Below are 17,025 nucleotides of genomic sequence, written 5' to 3'. Positions count from 1 at the left end.
CGTTAAGTACTCCCACTTGATTGTATTATCAGTCAGTTTTCTTGAGAAAGCAGGAGCCAAATCATGGCCCGTCCAGGGAGGGAGGGGGCCGAGATTATTTGAAATCCTTTGGGCGTTTCACATTCTAGCATAGCAATAGCAGGACGGTTGAGGGCGGGCATGATTGGAGGGCCGGCGACAGGTAAAGAGGAAAAGGCGCGAGCACTGTGGGCGAACATGGCGCCAGCGACCTATCTAGCCAGCCTGCCTGCCTCCAATGGCGGAAGGAAAGCAAACCCCATGATGCATGTAGATGTTGTAGGAGCCATGGCCCTGGCTTGGGACTTTGCCTGTACCCAAGCCAATAAGCCATGTCATGTCACACACTGCTGCTACCAGCACGGATACGGTAGGGCGATAATGGATGGATGGGGGAGCGCCGTGATCTCAGGGACGGATTGGCAGATGCACCTGATGTTTCCCAACGCATGTTCAGGCGGGCCGCGCCCGCTGCCCCCGATCTACTCTACTAGTGCTGCTGCCGCTGCGTCGGTGTGTCTGTCTGAAAGCGCTCGGAGGCGGGAGTGCGCCGCGATCATGGCGGACACCTCACACACACGCCCACCATCCCACCTTGGCATAGTACTTGACCCATTGAAAGTTTGAACTGCGTCCCCTAAAAATCCATTCGTTTCATACCAGTTTTGCGCAATCTCATGGCTTTCAGCATATCGAACGAGTTCTCCATGCAAGGAGTGAGTCCCGGTGTATATACACAGGCCATTGGAGCAGTTCAGCAGTAGTGCTCGGATCACCGAACGGAAAGCAATGCAAGGAGTCTTATGACATTTCTTCAAGCAAACGGCTGCTTCTTACGTTTAAAGCAAACAATTCCATGGAGGGATATATAATCACGTCCAAGCTACGGAAAGCGAGGTATGTTTGGTGCTCCCAGGATACCAACAGCAGTGAAAGCGATCCTGTCAAAATCAACCGGGGCTCTTAGGTGAGTGACGCGACGCCCCACCCGCCCCGTGTAGAAATTTATAACACTCATCTGGCGACCACTACTATAAGCGGGGACAAATCGTACCAACAAAATTGCGCAAAATCGACATCACCTGGAATTGTATGCATTTCATCAACATCACCCCTAACGGTCGCAACATAAATAAAAGAATAAAGATACTTCTGAAAACCAGCGATGCCGACACGGTACTATACCTTTGTCTATACCAATATTCTCCCTGATCAAGGCGCTAGTTACTTTAGTCTAATATGATCTACCAGGACTTCAAACTTTAGTAAAGAAAAAGAAGCATTCATTACCATAGAATTTGTATGGAGTGGCCGACATGGAAATGACAGAAAGGAAAAGTCTTTCTTTTTCCTACACAAAATATGCCTGCGATCAAACTCCAGGGCATCATCAACCAACTAAAACGGTCGATTTCTGCAGCAAGAGGCAACGCACAACAGGTTCGGTACAAGCAGAAATCTGTATTAGCATTACCCACTGACGCTGAGGAGCCGACGGGTGCCCGTACAAGCAGAAATAATCCACAAAGAATAATTGGTACATCATACAACTTCAGCTCAGAGAGCAGTCAAAGAGCACATGACACTAGGCTGTGTTGTAATACAAATTCATCGTGTTCATCTTAAGCACACATGACCTACCGAACAAGAGACGGGTGATGAGGCGGCTCATTATTGTCGCTAGGGTCTGTTAAGACACCTATATCGTCTATATGTGCAGCCATCAGCAGGGTTTTACTTCTCCGAGCTGAGTCTTCCTGTGTCCACCTGGGGATCTGCACAACATAACATCTTAGGCTCAGATTTGCTTCTGAATGAAGCTCAGAAAAGACAAAAGCCCATTCAGGTTGCAGCGAAAATGATTCATTACCAAACTATTTTGTAGGTATTCAATCTGAATGTTAGCTAACAAGTCATGTTCTCCTACTATTAAAGGTTTACACTAGATTACTGGACAGATGTTTTCAGATAGACTAATGTAAACACTGAACAAGTATCTACTGTCAATCAGCAAGGGCCCCTACGCCACATTATCTGTAATAACACTTCCCAAAAGTGGCAACAGTCACATTCCAGGTGATGATAATCCGAGCCAGCAAGTTATCCACTTTAGTCTATCGCAAATGCAATGTGGTAAGCTACTGCATTATTTTAGTCTTTCCAGCAAAAAGGGTATTAATGTTAACATCATCTGATCATGCATAAATAAATAGGATAATATTGTGTGTAGATGGCTGCATAATATGACAACAATAAGACAAGACAGGCCTAAAGGCTAGAGTTCAAATGGTGGCATATATAGAATATCAATGACAGTTAGACCAATAGAGTAACTATAAAATATTTTCCTAAGGATTGTGAGCAAACTTACCCCAGGTAAACTTGCAAGGACAAATTAGCTTTCCTCATCATCAGTTTTAGCATTTTTCCTTGACTTCTTCACTGGATGCCAAACTTTCCCTTTTAACAGAAATTAATTATTAGCCTACCAAACAACAATGAAGATCACAGCCAAAAGGGGAAGCTCCCAATCTAACAATCAAGGTCTTGGATGCACATGCATCTACTAACTCATAGACTCATGGATAATCTGTAACCAATGTAATCAAACTACCATCACTCCATCACTTCTTCCAAAACATAAATCTAACTCAAAACCAGACAGTACTCAACATAAGCCTCACACACCAAATCATATATGGTACTCCCTCCGTTCCAAATTACTTGTCGTGGGAATAGATGTATCTAGATGCATTTTAATGCTAGATACATCCATTTCTGCGACGAGTAATTTAGAACGGAGGGAGTACAAGACAATTGTAACCATTTTGGGCCTCAAGGGAGCAGTAGCACAGTATACTAGACCCATCATATATAACCCTACATAATTCTCATAGTGGAAAACAGCATCAAATAATCTCACCAGCCAATGTTTATCAAACAACAACTCCCAAGTTGTCGAATGCATGACTAGACAACTAAACTAACCCAGGTTTTCTATATTTAGGCGCCACTATATATACGATGTCTGATGTTTCAATATTTCACTTATGATGGCTGTAGGACACAACAGGCATCACATGACAATGACAAACCAATATCAGCAAGCTCTACGTAGAGTGGAAAAGAAGAAGCCTGCTCACACATCAAGTCCAAATTCTAAGGCCCGCTAGGGTATCCTTCTCTATGTCTACCGATTTGCTCAAAACCATTGTCTAGACAAATGAAAATATAAGCACCATTATGGCACTAATATTACTTGATCAAGTACAACAATGTTTCACCAATTTAAAAATAATTTAATGCTGCATAGAAACAACAAGAGACTCTACCAAAAGTCGAGGTTTCTCCTTCAAAAAAATCAAGCTCTTGGGACTTTCTCTTCTCTTTGAGAGAAAAAGATCAAAGGATGAGTTTGTCAGACCAACAAAGTTCAAAACCTACATATACTGAACACAAATAAACCATAAGAAACAGGACGAGCGTTTGTGAGTATATATGGGCATGGAAGCTAGTATAGTGTGTACACGGGTGTTATGGTGTTCTGTTGTACGACCGTCATACATATGAAGTCATTTAAGTCGTATGCGAATCATTCTCATTTTCATACAATCATACCAGTTATAACCTCACTAAGTACTGACTGTTAAACCTCCAACTGAAGGATGTGCTAATACTTAAGGGCACCACTCCTGGGCCTAGTTATACTATTAGGATTACTAGTAACTTGCAAGACATAATAGAAAGACAATAAGATCAAAGTAAATGACTACCTCATGAAAAAAACAGTCTTTTTCTTATGACAATGATGTGGAGGATCTCAGAGCATCCACATACACTGTAAAGTCATGATAATCCGACCTATGTACAGTGCGTTGAATTTGAATTTATTAATTATCTTCAACCATAAAGGCAAAATTTCTAGTATTTAATTGTGGATTAGGAGGTCAGTTAGGTTGTTAAGATTCATCAGGCAAAGGCAAATAACTTGCAGAAATGCAGATGCATAGGCTAATTAACCTAAAACTGCATTAAAAGTACAGTCAGCTATGAGAATCATCATGCCCTGCATAAGCTAACAAAGGAGCACTCATCTTAAAAAAACAATACTAAGGAAAATAATCACTATCAATACAGCACAGTGACACGTATTTGGATGTGCAACCAGAAAAAAAATCACAATCACTAACTGCACTATCCATTTTAAAAGCATGCAATCATACTATAACCATGCAGTTGAATTTAATGAACGAACAAAACAGAATAAGATAGTAGTACAGGCAAAAGCATGAAATAGAACTGAGAAAAACGATTTATCAGTTGTTTTCTGTATCCCACAAACTATGCCATCTACTATGAAAAAATCCTCATAATTTCCTATACCTCCTAAAATGTCTTATAGTTACATGTTTCATCAGGTAGCATATCTCCCATACTAAATCTCACATTGGTGGAAGTAGTACAGCAGAAAAGAAAATTTATTTAGCGTCAACTAAATCATCCAAACACATATCAAATGTCCATAGCGAGCAACTTATCAGGCACCGCATAATTTAACCCAAAGCTAATGATATGCACAGTCTATCATGGTTGATTAGGATTGATTTCACTTGGAGAATAAACAGAATTCCAAGAACATGTTTTAGAGCGCAAAATGGTCCGTGATTTATAACTGCAGAAGGTCAAGTATCAAGCTAGAGGACAGAGAATCGTAACACATCATTGTAGGCGTCTGAAATTTTTTCGGCTTTAGCATTCATTTCGGATATCAGGGGTAGATGCGCCCTTCCGTGCTTCGCGCACATATTAAACGCGGCAGCTCAGCTCCAAGACCATGCACCCATAACACATCATCATTTCGCAATCGAAACAAGTCTCATCGACCTCACCTTGGACGAAATAGGCCTCTGACGGCCATCCCCGCTGCGTGGTGAAGCACATGGCCTCCTCCTTGGTCATCGCGGCCTTAACTATGGTGGCCCTCGCCATCTCCGCCGCGTCGACGGCGGCCCTCGCGTTGTAGACGACGGTGCCGACGAGATCGGACACCCCGAGCGGCCGCCGCATGGGCGGTACCCAGTACGACCCCCCGGGCACGAAGGGGAGCCACTCCGGAGCGGCCCGCCGCACCAGGACGCCGCGGATGGCGTCGTTCAGGCGCCCCATCCCCATCGGCTCCTCCGCGGAGTCGCCCGATGAGGTGGAGGAGGCGGACTCCTCGGAGAGGTCGATCTCGATCAGCTCCACCTTGTCTGAGAGGGCGCGGTGGGGCTGCAGGGAGGACCCCGGGGCGGCCGGGCGGCCTAGGGTTAGGGTTCGCGCGAGGAGGCGAGCCATGGTGGTAGATGGCTAGGGATCGCGCGGATAATGGGAAGATTTGACACGCGACTCGCCCCGGACGGAGACGAAGACGATGGAGGTTGTGCGTGGGGCCCGCGTGTCATTGGCAGTGGGGGAATCGGTGGCTGGCGCGCGGGGTCCAACCCGTGGTCAAGGGAGATGCAATTTCTAAGTCTCATTTCTGAAGGATGCATTTTATTATTTCTCTTAACTAGCAAAATTACCCGTGCATTGCAACAGGAGAAACAAATTATCACCCCTAATGCCTCCATCCTTGTTGCCACTTCTTTTCTTTATTATCATTGTCGGTCACGATGTTCACTACACAGCGAACGTTTCACCTGAGCTTGGAACCAATACAAAATTGTATCGCCTGCATGGAAAGACCAGCGAACGATCGTGTTTGAGATCCCGGCCACATCTGCATAATCTAATGCTTGCGCCTTGTGTTTGTGTTATCCGGATTTACATCATAATAGTTTAGTACTAGTCCATGAAGAACACAAACAACCACCAAATTTAACTTTAGTTTAAAACGATCAACACCTTTTTTGCGGGCTAATGCGATCAACACAAAAAAACAGTGTAGCTTGCGAGTTAGAGGTCAACGATTTTTTTCCTCATATCCTAGACGGGATGGCGGGTTTGATTTGTTGGGCCGGGTCGCACGGATAGGTTGGCAGGGCATTGTTTTTTCTATTGGTGGAACGCTACACAGATCAATGGGGCAGAGGCCAAGTGGCCCAGGATAGATGATCGGTAGAATAGCCTAGCTCAATATGAAAAATGCCATGGACATACGAAATGGAAGGACCAATAAGATTATACCTCCATTTATATAAATATATAAAATAGTATAGATGCCCGTGGGTTATAACAGATGAAACAATTGACATAAACTTAGCGGGGACTGTATGCGCAAATATAACGTTCAATGTGTTATAAATTTGGCGCAAATTTAGTAAGAATTATAAGTGTAAGGAAAACATGCCACACTCTCTGTTGCACCAAAAGAAAAAAATGGCATGAATTTAGTGAGTATCAAGCACGCAAAAAACGCCACATTGTTTTATTCATAAGATATGAATGGGGCACTACACGCCTGCCATTGATATCCGCACCTCCTTCAAAAAGAATCTGTAATTGCCATCTATTTACTTCCTCTCATTTTTCTTTCTCTTTTCTTCTTTATTTATCATGCAATTAGTGTCTATTTTATTTATCTTTGTTTCCTTATATCATGCATGTGAGGAATCCAAATTGTCGGCCTGTTAATTACTCATGCGGTTAATATGGCGCTCACAATAATTACCTTCTATTTCCTTTCTCCTTCCTTTTTTTATTTCTCATGCAAAATATCTATTTTTTTCTTGCAGACTCCACATAATTACCGCCTATTTCCTTCCTCTCTCTTTTCTCTCTCCTTCCTTCTTTATTTCTCGTGTAATTAGCAATTAATGTCTATTTCCTTTCTTGCTGGCCTAATTATGCATAATAGCTATTGCTCTCCCCTTCATTTGTTTCGTTAAGGACAATTCTTATTCATGTCATATTCTTTGCTTAACTAGTAGAAAGCCCGTGCGTTGCCATGGGCTTTTGAAATATTTTTTTGAAGTTATATATATGCATGTTAAATTTCACATGTATAGAAAAGATAACCAGTAATAATCATGTAATAATTGAAGTCCACCTCACTTACGATATAAGTTGATAAAAAGGTAATTTGACAATGTATATATTGAGAGCGGTGATCTAACTAATAATCTCTTATAAATTAACATCTACTTGATACCCTTAAAATATTTTGCACAATATCAGAAATGTTGTCTTTAACTTTATTCACATTATATTTAAGCAAAGAATAATAAGAACTTCCTTAGCTCAAAACTACAAAACTATGCTGCAAGGGTAATATATGTAGTTAGCACGATATTTTTGTGAAAGGTCTCAAAATGTGCAACGAATAATACTCATCTTGCAAACCAGACAAACCAAATCATTACCGTTCCATGAGAGCATACAATCAAAAACAAAATACCCAGACACATCTCTGCAATTTCCTAAATTGATATTATCTTGAATATAGTGATAACAAAAACAAATGCTTGTTTCTTGTTTATTATGATAATGGAATATATAAATTTAATCGTCTGTGCTCATTGAAATAACATATACTCACCACAAAGAGGCCGCACAACAGGGCAATCCTCTCACTGTCTCCACACAATCATCGTTTCCATGGCGCCTCCCCTTTCCTCAACACCGTCGCCCGACCACTCCCCTCCTCTCGACGGAATTGGCCGGCTCCTCCTCTCCCTGCCACAATCACCCCCTCCTCTCCCCTCCACAGTGTCGGCGCTCCTCCTCTCCACACCATCGATGGAGCATGTCTGCTCTTGTCCCCGCCGCCTCCCTTCCCTCGAAACAGAAATGTCCATGTGTTTTCACAATGTGGATTAAATAATGTTTTAATCCAAAAATGTTTATTAACATAATGGTGTGTGATTTTTGTTCATATAACGACAAACTATTTCTCTCTCACTCCTTTCCTCTGGGGTGTGTCTCCGTAACCATCCTCTCTTTACAAGGAGGTGACCCTTACAAGAAGACAAAATAACATCTTGTCCTCAACAACCCTCTCCTTACAAGAAGGTAAACCTTAGAAGAAGAAAAACTAACGTCCAATAGTAGCAAGAAACGCAAACTGAACCATATTTGCCCCCCCCCCCCAACGCCGCTATCCAGGCGACTCTTCCTCTCAACCTTCACTCTTTGTCATGTGGCTAATCTCTCTCTCTCTCAAAATTGTATAGCGTGTGTGACAATAGTAGCAAGAAACACAGACTGAATCCATATTTACCCCCGCCCCCGCCGCTGCCACCCAGGCGACTTGGGGTAAGCTGCGTCGAATACAGATGGAATACAACGAGAAATGACCGCACACTAAATTTCTGATTTACAAATAATGAAAGACGCACTTAGTGCAATGATTTTTTTGGCTCCAACGAAGGTAACAGTTTTGAGACTGCAAAGGAACATAAAGAAAAATAAATGTGATGTATACCGGAGAAAAAGAAACTAAAACAAAGACCTGGTTAACTAAAATGACAGTAACCATAAACTTATTTCATTTCATTATGGTATGCACGTTGCTACGGTGACTTGCAACATACAAATTTAAATGTACCACATGCTTGGTACGGAATGGTAATCATGGTTACTCGCTTTCACACCGTCACTCCATGGGCTCCTCACACAGTACACCACAAGCCATGGCCATATATATTTAACAGTAGAAATCACATCTTGCATGTCCAAGCGCAAACCCCATATGATAGCAAGCCCCCGCAAGAGCACACCTCGGCAATCTCTTCCATGTCTATGGAGACGAGGGAGAATCTAGACACGTACCTCCATCGCAAGTGCCTCTCTGCCCCTCCCTGTGTCACCCTTCATTACCTGTGTCTGCAGCGCCTAAATCAGACAATGGTGAGTCGAGTCTTGTTGTCCGCCCTACTTTTTATAGCTTTACTCTCCACCTTACTTCCCGCTCGTTCGCTTATGCAACCCCTAAGCTCGAAGGAATTCTTTAGGCTTTGGAATGTTCCAGGTTAACCAGGAGAGGTGGGCCCAATACATAGATATGCACAACACATATACTTAACACATCTGATTTGACTTGCCATAAACAAAATACTATTGAGTATTGAGTTGTATCTAAAGGAACATTAGTAGAATGCCCGTGCGTTGCCACGGGCTTTTTAACTTTTTTATGATTGTTGTATAAAATTCTGTGAATTTTTTACTCCTTCCAACGAAATTGACGCAGGCCCTTGTCGAAGGATTCTTTTTGAACATCAACCTAATCTATCTCCATCTCTATCATATACCCCTCGAAAAAAAGTATTATCATGTGCAACATATATACAAGGAAAGAATAATTATTTGTATGCATCTCATTGTGTAAAATTGGATGACTTTTGAGTCCAATCGCTCATAGTTACATCTGCGACTTTGTCAATCGAAATTTTCAAAGCATCATCCGAAGCCATCAATTTTTATTATCTCTGACCTACAAAAGTTAACAAATAAAAATACATTAAATAAATAAATAAAATACAAAGTAGCATGTGCATTGTCGTCACATAGAATGTATGTCATCTCACCACACCATTGCTGCATCTTTTCTAAACTTCCCCGCATACTCCGAGAGATGATGGCGTATTGTACATCTGATTGAAAAAATGAGATGATTATCACTACCTCAAGAGATGATGGCGTATCGGATTAGTTAACTGTCCGTGCATTGGAAAGGGTCATAAACATTTCAATAGTTTAACACGAATTGTGTCTACTGTATATCAGTGGTGCATTTGACTTGCAACACACTTTTAATTCAAAGATTTCTGAGTGGAAAAAGGATACGTAATAGGTCCTTGTTATATACATAACCATAAGGTCAAAGGAACCCCATCCTAATCTAAGTTAAGCAAAACCCTATGAGGAAATTCTGAATGGTGTTCCTCTTGAACATCCTATGAGGAATAACAATATTAAGCAAAACCCGAAACGGTAGTTCAGTGCTCGAAAAAAAAATTACTATTGCCTGATCAACTTCGACTTTAGGAGTATCTACCAGGGTTTACATTTTAATACATCCTTTCTTAAATGTCAGTCTTTGCATAAAACCTTCACGTTTCCAAAACACTATCATGCAGAATTCACATTCTTTATGAGAAATACACCTCATAATAGAAACTCTGTATCATAATAGAAATTGTAGGTTTCCTTGATGGGAAACATACTAATGGTCAGATACGCATCATCATCACAGTTTCAGCCTCTACCGCTACCCAGCATTACTCATCTTGTGCAACCTCTCGTCTTTCTTATTTCACTCCCTTTTCTGGAGTTTGTCTTCACCAGCGGTAGCAACAAAAGCAAGATAAGTAAACACACTTCTACAAAGTCGCTGAAACATGGATCCATTAACCCTGTAAACCTAAAGATCAAGTGAAAGAAAAAATAAAATAGAAACTTCTCATCAGCAAGTAAAAGTTCAGGAAGTCACTGGAACATAGATCCCAAGATCAAGTGAAGAACAATGGAATTAAAACATAAAGTAGCAATAATAATGGAAGGGAAGATCAGCCATGCCAGTCTACGTAAAGCAATCCAAATAATCCTTCCCTCCTAATCATGCTCAGCTATGCTAACTCTGTATTGGATAGAGAATGGTTTCACCTATGAGTTCACAACAGTACTACATGATTGGTAGAGCAAGCATTAGGCTTAATCCAAGAATAAGAAGTGCGTCGCAAATGGACAAGCTCCAAGTCAACACGCTGATTGTTGTAAAAATACACCATATCGACATTCCTTCAATTTTGGCAACAAATAAAAAGAAAATAGAAATACTTGGTTCAAGCTAGTATAGATGTAGAGAAAATAAGCCTTTAAAATGTGTGGTATGTGGTTGGCTTACAGATACTCTTATATGTCTAAATTTCTCCACATAATGTAGGATTCATTATACAAGATGCATCAAAACTGAAGTTGAATGGATGGATATGTACCAGCGTACATAGATATGTATGCATCCAGCAACCACATGGGGAAAAATATTGAAGTGAAGCCATCTGTGCTGAACCCCACAGTTCTGAATCTAAATCTTAAATGCCCATCACATTGGCACTCAATGGTTACACCGACTACTGAAATTTCTTAGTAGAAAACAACATCATTTACGAACCTTTCTCTTTAAAACACCACTAATACTGCAATTTTGGAGTCTAACCATACACCACTAATACTGCACATAGTCTGCATCCTGCCATGTACTAACTGAAATATATGGAGCTTGCTATGTTGTGTTAAAATAAAATAAGCCGGTCTTTTCTCTGCCCCGCAAAAGGTCAGTCTTTTGCCATCCTCAAACAAGTTTGTGACAGACTATGATTGCACTTCACATACATGAAGTAACAAAGAAATAGTTTCAACTTAAAAAAACAGAGATTAGTAAGAAGGATATATGTTCTCATTGTGCATATGAATGGGCATCATAAATCAAAGAATTGAATCTCAAGATGAAACTTCTATCACAGCCAGGTATGAGTATCAATGTGCAGGTAGGCATGCGGGTTTAACCTGATTCGTGCACACTAATTAGACATCTTTTTAGATGGTCAGTACTAAGCATGTACTCCCTCCGTTCCAAAATAGATGACTCGACTTTGTACTAACTCAAAGTGGAGTCATCTATTTTGGAACGGAGGGAGTAGTACTGAAGCAGTACTTTCTTTTGATGTATACTTACTTGCTACTCCAACTTGCAGTACTGAAGCATGTACCACACTAATTAGACATATTAGATGGTAAGTTTCTTCAGACTTGCGCATAGACATGGTGTCATTTATGTCAGAACAATGTACACGGCAGCTGACCGAGTATTAAGTCTCAAGTAATAGGACTGTAAGTAGTCGAGCAACTGACTGAGTATAATATTCAAACATTGCAGCCTTGGTTTGCCTACAAAAAAGACAGAGTAAAGCATATATAAATGCCAATTGCATGATTTATTCCAAATTAATAATTACAAGATGCAACAATGGATATTAGTGGCGTGGAGATAACCCTATGTGGCGGCGGAGCTCCTTGGAGCCGACGAGTGTGAGAGAGGAGCTCCCTGCTCCTCTCCTCTGTTTTGGGGGTGAGACCGCGAGGTGAACGAGCACATTTTGCAGAGGTCCAGCATTTCCCTACTTTTCTCATAGTGGTATTGCATAACGAGTGGAATTCATTCCTGAAAAACATCAAACTGCCACTGAATGGTGTCCATGTGTCATCATCTATTCCCCTAAGACAACGAAATTGGGTGACATGCAATCAAACAAGACAAGTTGGGTCTAATTAATCAAAAGCACGCACCTGATTTCAACGAAGAATATGCCGCTGTCTCTTCCCTTGAGCCTTCAATTAATAGTACGAACTCATGGTCAATTTTAATCTGTTAAACAAATGCACATGTGTGAAGCACACAACAAGAGATTGATCTGCTATTGGCACTATCGAATGTACATAGAAGCATTCTTAAATATTCTCGTATGATTGGAAGTTATTCATTTTGCGGAAATCCATCAATCAGAAACATATTGTTTCCAACCACAAGCATGTTCTTTACTAATTAGCATGACAATGATCTCAAAAGGCACAAGCTTTCCTTCATACATGAGATCCTTGATCATTGTACTAACTGAAAGAGGCTGGCATTAAAAAGATATCAAGACAATTATTACAACGTAAGAATATATTTACAGAAACTGAAAGAAGACTGTTACCTGCTCCATATCACTTTAACTTCTTCACGAAGAAGATCACCAGCACTCAGATGTGCAAACCCATACTCAAATGAGATCCTTGATCATTGTACTAACTGAAAGAGGCTGGCATTAAAAAGATATCAAGAAAATTATCACAGCGTAAGAGTATATATACAGGAACTCTTTATGTATTGTGCATTCTAAATTACAAGAAAATTATCGCACGGGCATTGTACTAATATGTGTTGTGCATTCTATATGTATTTGATGTTCAAGGAATTCTTTAGGCTTTGGCCTGTAGTCAGCGCACATATATGTTTGGTTCATGCAAGTAAAACATGTGAAATTCCATTATAGGTGGCAGGGGAATGGATTTACTCTAGAAAATTGCTAGGAATTAATCAGCATGTCAAAAGAGAATTAGAGGAGTAAATCACAAAGCTTGTTTCAGCCATTGGAGGAAGAAGTCTGTTACTTATCATCAAAGAAGCATGTTCAACGCACGGCCCTATAATGGAATTACATCAAGAGAAGCAAAGGTGATCTCAAGTTGTTATGCATATCATATAGCACATGTAAGACAACAAAATGACAGTCATCAAGGAAAATATATAATTACCAAAATCAACCCCAAATCAGCACTCCCCTCGCCATCTATGTATCAGACTACTTGGAACTGAACTATATGTAAAGCAAGATTTAAGTGTTGACCATTAGTCCTCAATGTCCCATGTGTTCTCCATCATGCTCCTGACTTTACTGTCATACTCTAGTTCGTAGTCTAAATTCAGTTACTAGTTGCACTCACCCCTAAGTGAACACTAAAAGTTTTAACAGGATAAATCACACATATATATCATTACCTTAGTCAATAGAGTCCTGGAACTGTGTCACAAGATCCCGACAAAACTGACCAGAGTTTTCGTAGTTCTCTGAAACTTTTCATGTCTGGTTCGCTACTACTCACAGTTATTTCCTGGATTCAATAAGCCCCATGAAAGCAGACCATTTCTTGGGGTATACAACTGAAAATAAGGTTGTAAAATTCATCAAAATCATCTAGAACAAACAATATGACATACTTTTTGCACAAGTACTGTAAAAACAAGTATTACCTATCCTAGCCTTTTGGCTTGAACTGAAAAAACAGTATGACATACTTTTTTACTCCTACAACTACCTTCGTGATGATAGGAAGAAAGTGTCGCAGACACTATGAACATTTATTTTGTTGGATTGTGCAGATCCAATTGAGCAGTCCCTAAAGCTGGAAGGATTATAGTTGAAAAAAAAATACCTGGAGGTAACAGCCTTTGTTGTGATAGTACTTGCTTTATTGTCAATGAGGAAGTGCTAGAAGTATGAGAAAAATCCCAGTATACCATCAATTATTGATTACTTGTCAGACCCAAGAAAGCATTCACACCTCCAAGATGTTTGTTAGACTGTTAACATAGCATGAATTCACTTCAGAGTACTCCTTTCTGTACATATAATTAGATAAAAGAGAATACTGGTTATGAACTATATTCATAATATGAATGACAGTGTGAATCTCTCCGGCAAAATTAGGAACCAAAGCGAAGCGGGCTGCTAGAATAATAAAACAGACAGTTTGAGCAAAATTAACACCTACCCAAAAATTAGGTGCCCAAAGATAATCCAGGTACACATTGAGGAATGGCATATCCAACTCATCCACTGCAACAAGAAGAGTTTGTGAAAGCTAGAAAATTTGCTTGTTAGCCAATGAAGAAAGACAGAAGCAAACATGCCCGGTTCCTCTTAAAATAAGCTAAGGAGAAACATGAACCTTAGGTTAGTGTTCAGGCCTAGGTATCGTACATTGGCAACAAACAATATATGATGTTCCCTTTGGTTGGATGCATTTTCTTTCTACCTAGATTGAGTCAAAATTAGATGATGCACACATTCCGACTAAAGTACATGTACACATCCAGTGGCACATGCAAATAAAATTAAGAGCGACCTCTCCAAATCATAGCCTGATACAATCAAGATCTTTATCAGTCTTCTTCTCAGGCTACATGTAAATCTTCTCTAGTAGTCCTATGAGCATAAACAACAGCTCGAATCTACAAAATTGAGGAGCAATTCGGTACAGAGGCAACCAACTTTACAATGACAGGCAACCACCTTTACAATGACAGTTTATAATACTATAAGTTAATAAGCATCCAAGGCAAGTTGTGTGATTTCCAAGCCTTCAGAAACCATTATATCAAGATACCTAGGATTATTTGGTTCACACTATTTTATGCAAAGAATTTTAGCTTGAACGCAGTACACTTTATGTTGGTCTGGGCTTCGAGTTACCTAAAGAAAATACATTTACGCCTCCAATTCGACGACGACAAGATGCAAATAAAATATTGAGAGAAAATGTATTTATCCTTTTATCGACATCACCAAAAATAGAGATAGTACCATCCAAATAAACTATAATTCATCACGTGGATGTTGCATTCAGTACAAAGGCTTATGAAATTATACTCCTGCAGTTGTTCTTGAACATGTGAATTAGTTCTTCTCAAGTAAAATGAACAGTCATTCATCAACTTGCATCTGGACATTAACGAAGCTGAATATAATCTTGTTAGTACAATTCCATAGAAGTAACTACTGTACATCTTGAAAAATGAAAACATTAAATGATGGATAAATTGAACCGATCATGGCCTAGCAACGAAATTCCAAACAATATATGTATCACTTGAATTGCCTAATTTTGAATACTGAAAAGATACACATGAATCTGTCAGACTGATACTGAAAAGATACACATAATTCTTGCAACAGGGCAGCAAGACGACCTTGGGGTTGGCGTGAGAACACGATGCACAGACTGGCACTTCCGATTCCTGCCTCGGTGGCTTCGCGTGTGGAGGCTGCACGACGTGAGGAGGTGAGAACAGCATGAGAAAATCTCATCCGTGAAGTGCCTGCAGCACAACTACACACAACCAATTCAAAATTAGGAACTTGCAGATTACGAGCCCCTCGCAACTAACCTGGACAATCAGGGGAGGATGTAGGGGCTACATGAACTGTGAGAGGAAGGAGAGGACTGGGACGTGGGCCCGCGACAGAGGATCCGACGGCGTCCCGATCGCAGTATGTCAGCCTGGGGGACGAACTTGGCGGCGGTGGCAGAAGGCCAGGAGGTCTCGCGAAAGCCCCCATTGACGCTGTCGATGAAGTAGCTCCAGACGGCGGTGGGGAAAAGTGAGGAGAGGTGGCGGCGGGGCAGTGAGGGTAAGAAACCCTAGTGGCGGCCGGGCATGTTGGTGGGGTTAGGAGCGTTCTCGCGTGGGGGAGTGGAGAGGTGGAGCTGCTCCTGCCGCCGCGCTCGAAGAAGAGGCTCGTCCGGTGGAGCAGTACGGGCAGCGGCGGAGTGGGAGATGCGGCGGCGGCGGCGGAGTGGGAGACGAGGGAAAGAGAAAACGCACCCAGAGGGGATGGATCGAGAGGAGGGGCGGCGTACCGATTTTTGTCGCTGGTTAACCTTGGTAGGTCTTTTTTCGTTGGTTAACCTTCGTAGGTTTATTTTCGGTTGTACGTGGATGGGTGTGGGTTGGGGCTTTAGGAGGAGGTTTTTTCGGTTTGTGGTGGCTAAGCCAGAGGTGGGAGGAAGTATAAAAAAACCATTGGAGGTGGGACTAAAAAAGACTTGGAAGCGAGACTACCAACTGCTCCATTAGAAGTAGAGATTTCCGAAGCAGCAGTCTGCTCCCCATTGTCTATACCGTCGGCCGCAGCAGTCAGCCGGCCCAGCACGCCCGGGCCCATTGTTTCGGCCCGAGTACGCATGGTCTTCTATTCTTGAAAGGCCAGATGCCACCAGACGTCAACGTTAGCACGTTCATGAGTCTAGCATGTTCGGTACACGTACGGAAAGGCTTATAAATAGTACCACCTCAGCTAGTGAAAATAATATAGGTGAAAAAACTGAAAGCGTAAATTTACAGAAAGAAAGCGTATTGTGACGGTGAACCCAAGGAGTCAATCTATGCTTTATTATTAGAGATAAATTAATTAAAGTTTTTTCTCTACGGTCACACAACCCATATTTTTGCCTTCCATTTTGTTTCTTTTCATTTGTTATTCCTGAGGTAACTGTTTTTCAATTGTTTTCTCTGTTTTTTTTAATATTCAAACACACGCACACACAGGATCCGGGTAGGCCAGATCTAAAAAAACGACGCCCAACAAAAGAACTGTTAACTACACATATGAAAAGGCTTATAAATAGTACCACCTTGGAAAGCAAAAATAATATACGTGAAAAAACTGAAAGCGTAAATTCACGGAAAGAAAGTGTATTGTG

General features: G+C 41.1%; 1 protein-coding gene and 1 long non-coding RNA gene across 5 annotated transcripts; both read right to left on the bottom strand.

Moving 5' to 3' along the window:
* Positions 1-1,462: 1,462 nt before the first annotated feature.
* Positions 1,463-5,428, bottom strand: LOC119356272. 2 transcript variants are annotated; one of them, XM_037623211.1, is made up of 3 exons: positions 4,908-5,417; positions 2,390-2,478; positions 1,463-1,793 (listed from the first exon to the last, which is right to left on the bottom strand). In XM_037623211.1, the coding sequence occupies exons 1-2, from the start codon at positions 5,353-5,355 to the stop codon at positions 2,414-2,416; spliced, it is 513 nt and encodes a 170-aa protein (XP_037479108.1). In that variant the 5' UTR covers positions 5,356-5,417; the 3' UTR covers positions 1,463-1,793; positions 2,390-2,413. The 2 variants fall into 2 exon arrangements, with proteins under 2 accessions (XP_037479108.1, XP_037479109.1); XM_037623212.1 differs by lacking the exon at positions 2,390-2,478 and having other exon boundaries at positions 4,908-5,428.
* A 3,855-nt stretch (positions 5,429-9,283) lies between these two features.
* LOC119356271 lies at positions 9,284-16,185 on the bottom strand. Of its 3 annotated transcripts, XR_005171888.1 has the most exons (12): positions 15,741-16,185; positions 15,512-15,651; positions 15,126-15,279; positions 14,314-14,378; positions 13,975-14,161; positions 13,541-13,702; positions 12,696-12,800; positions 12,286-12,364; positions 11,992-12,160; positions 11,675-11,886; positions 9,525-11,505; positions 9,284-9,430 (listed from the first exon to the last, which is right to left on the bottom strand). It is a non-coding gene; the product is annotated as an uncharacterized LOC119356271 (long non-coding RNA). The 3 variants fall into 3 exon arrangements; XR_005171886.1 differs by lacking the exon at positions 15,126-15,279 and having other exon boundaries at positions 9,525-10,360; positions 15,512-15,586; positions 15,710-16,185; XR_005171887.1 differs by lacking the exon at positions 15,126-15,279 and having other exon boundaries at positions 9,525-9,590; positions 15,512-15,586; positions 15,710-16,185.
* Between the last annotated feature and the right edge of the window lie 840 nt (positions 16,186-17,025).

This window comes from Triticum dicoccoides, chromosome 2A (assembly GCF_002162155.2).
Source record: "Triticum dicoccoides isolate Atlit2015 ecotype Zavitan chromosome 2A, WEW_v2.0, whole genome shotgun sequence".
NCBI classification, from domain to species: domain Eukaryota; kingdom Viridiplantae; phylum Streptophyta; class Magnoliopsida; order Poales; family Poaceae; genus Triticum; species Triticum dicoccoides.
Note: the sequence above shows the minus strand (reverse complement) of the source record. Positions and strands in the feature narration are given on the sequence as shown.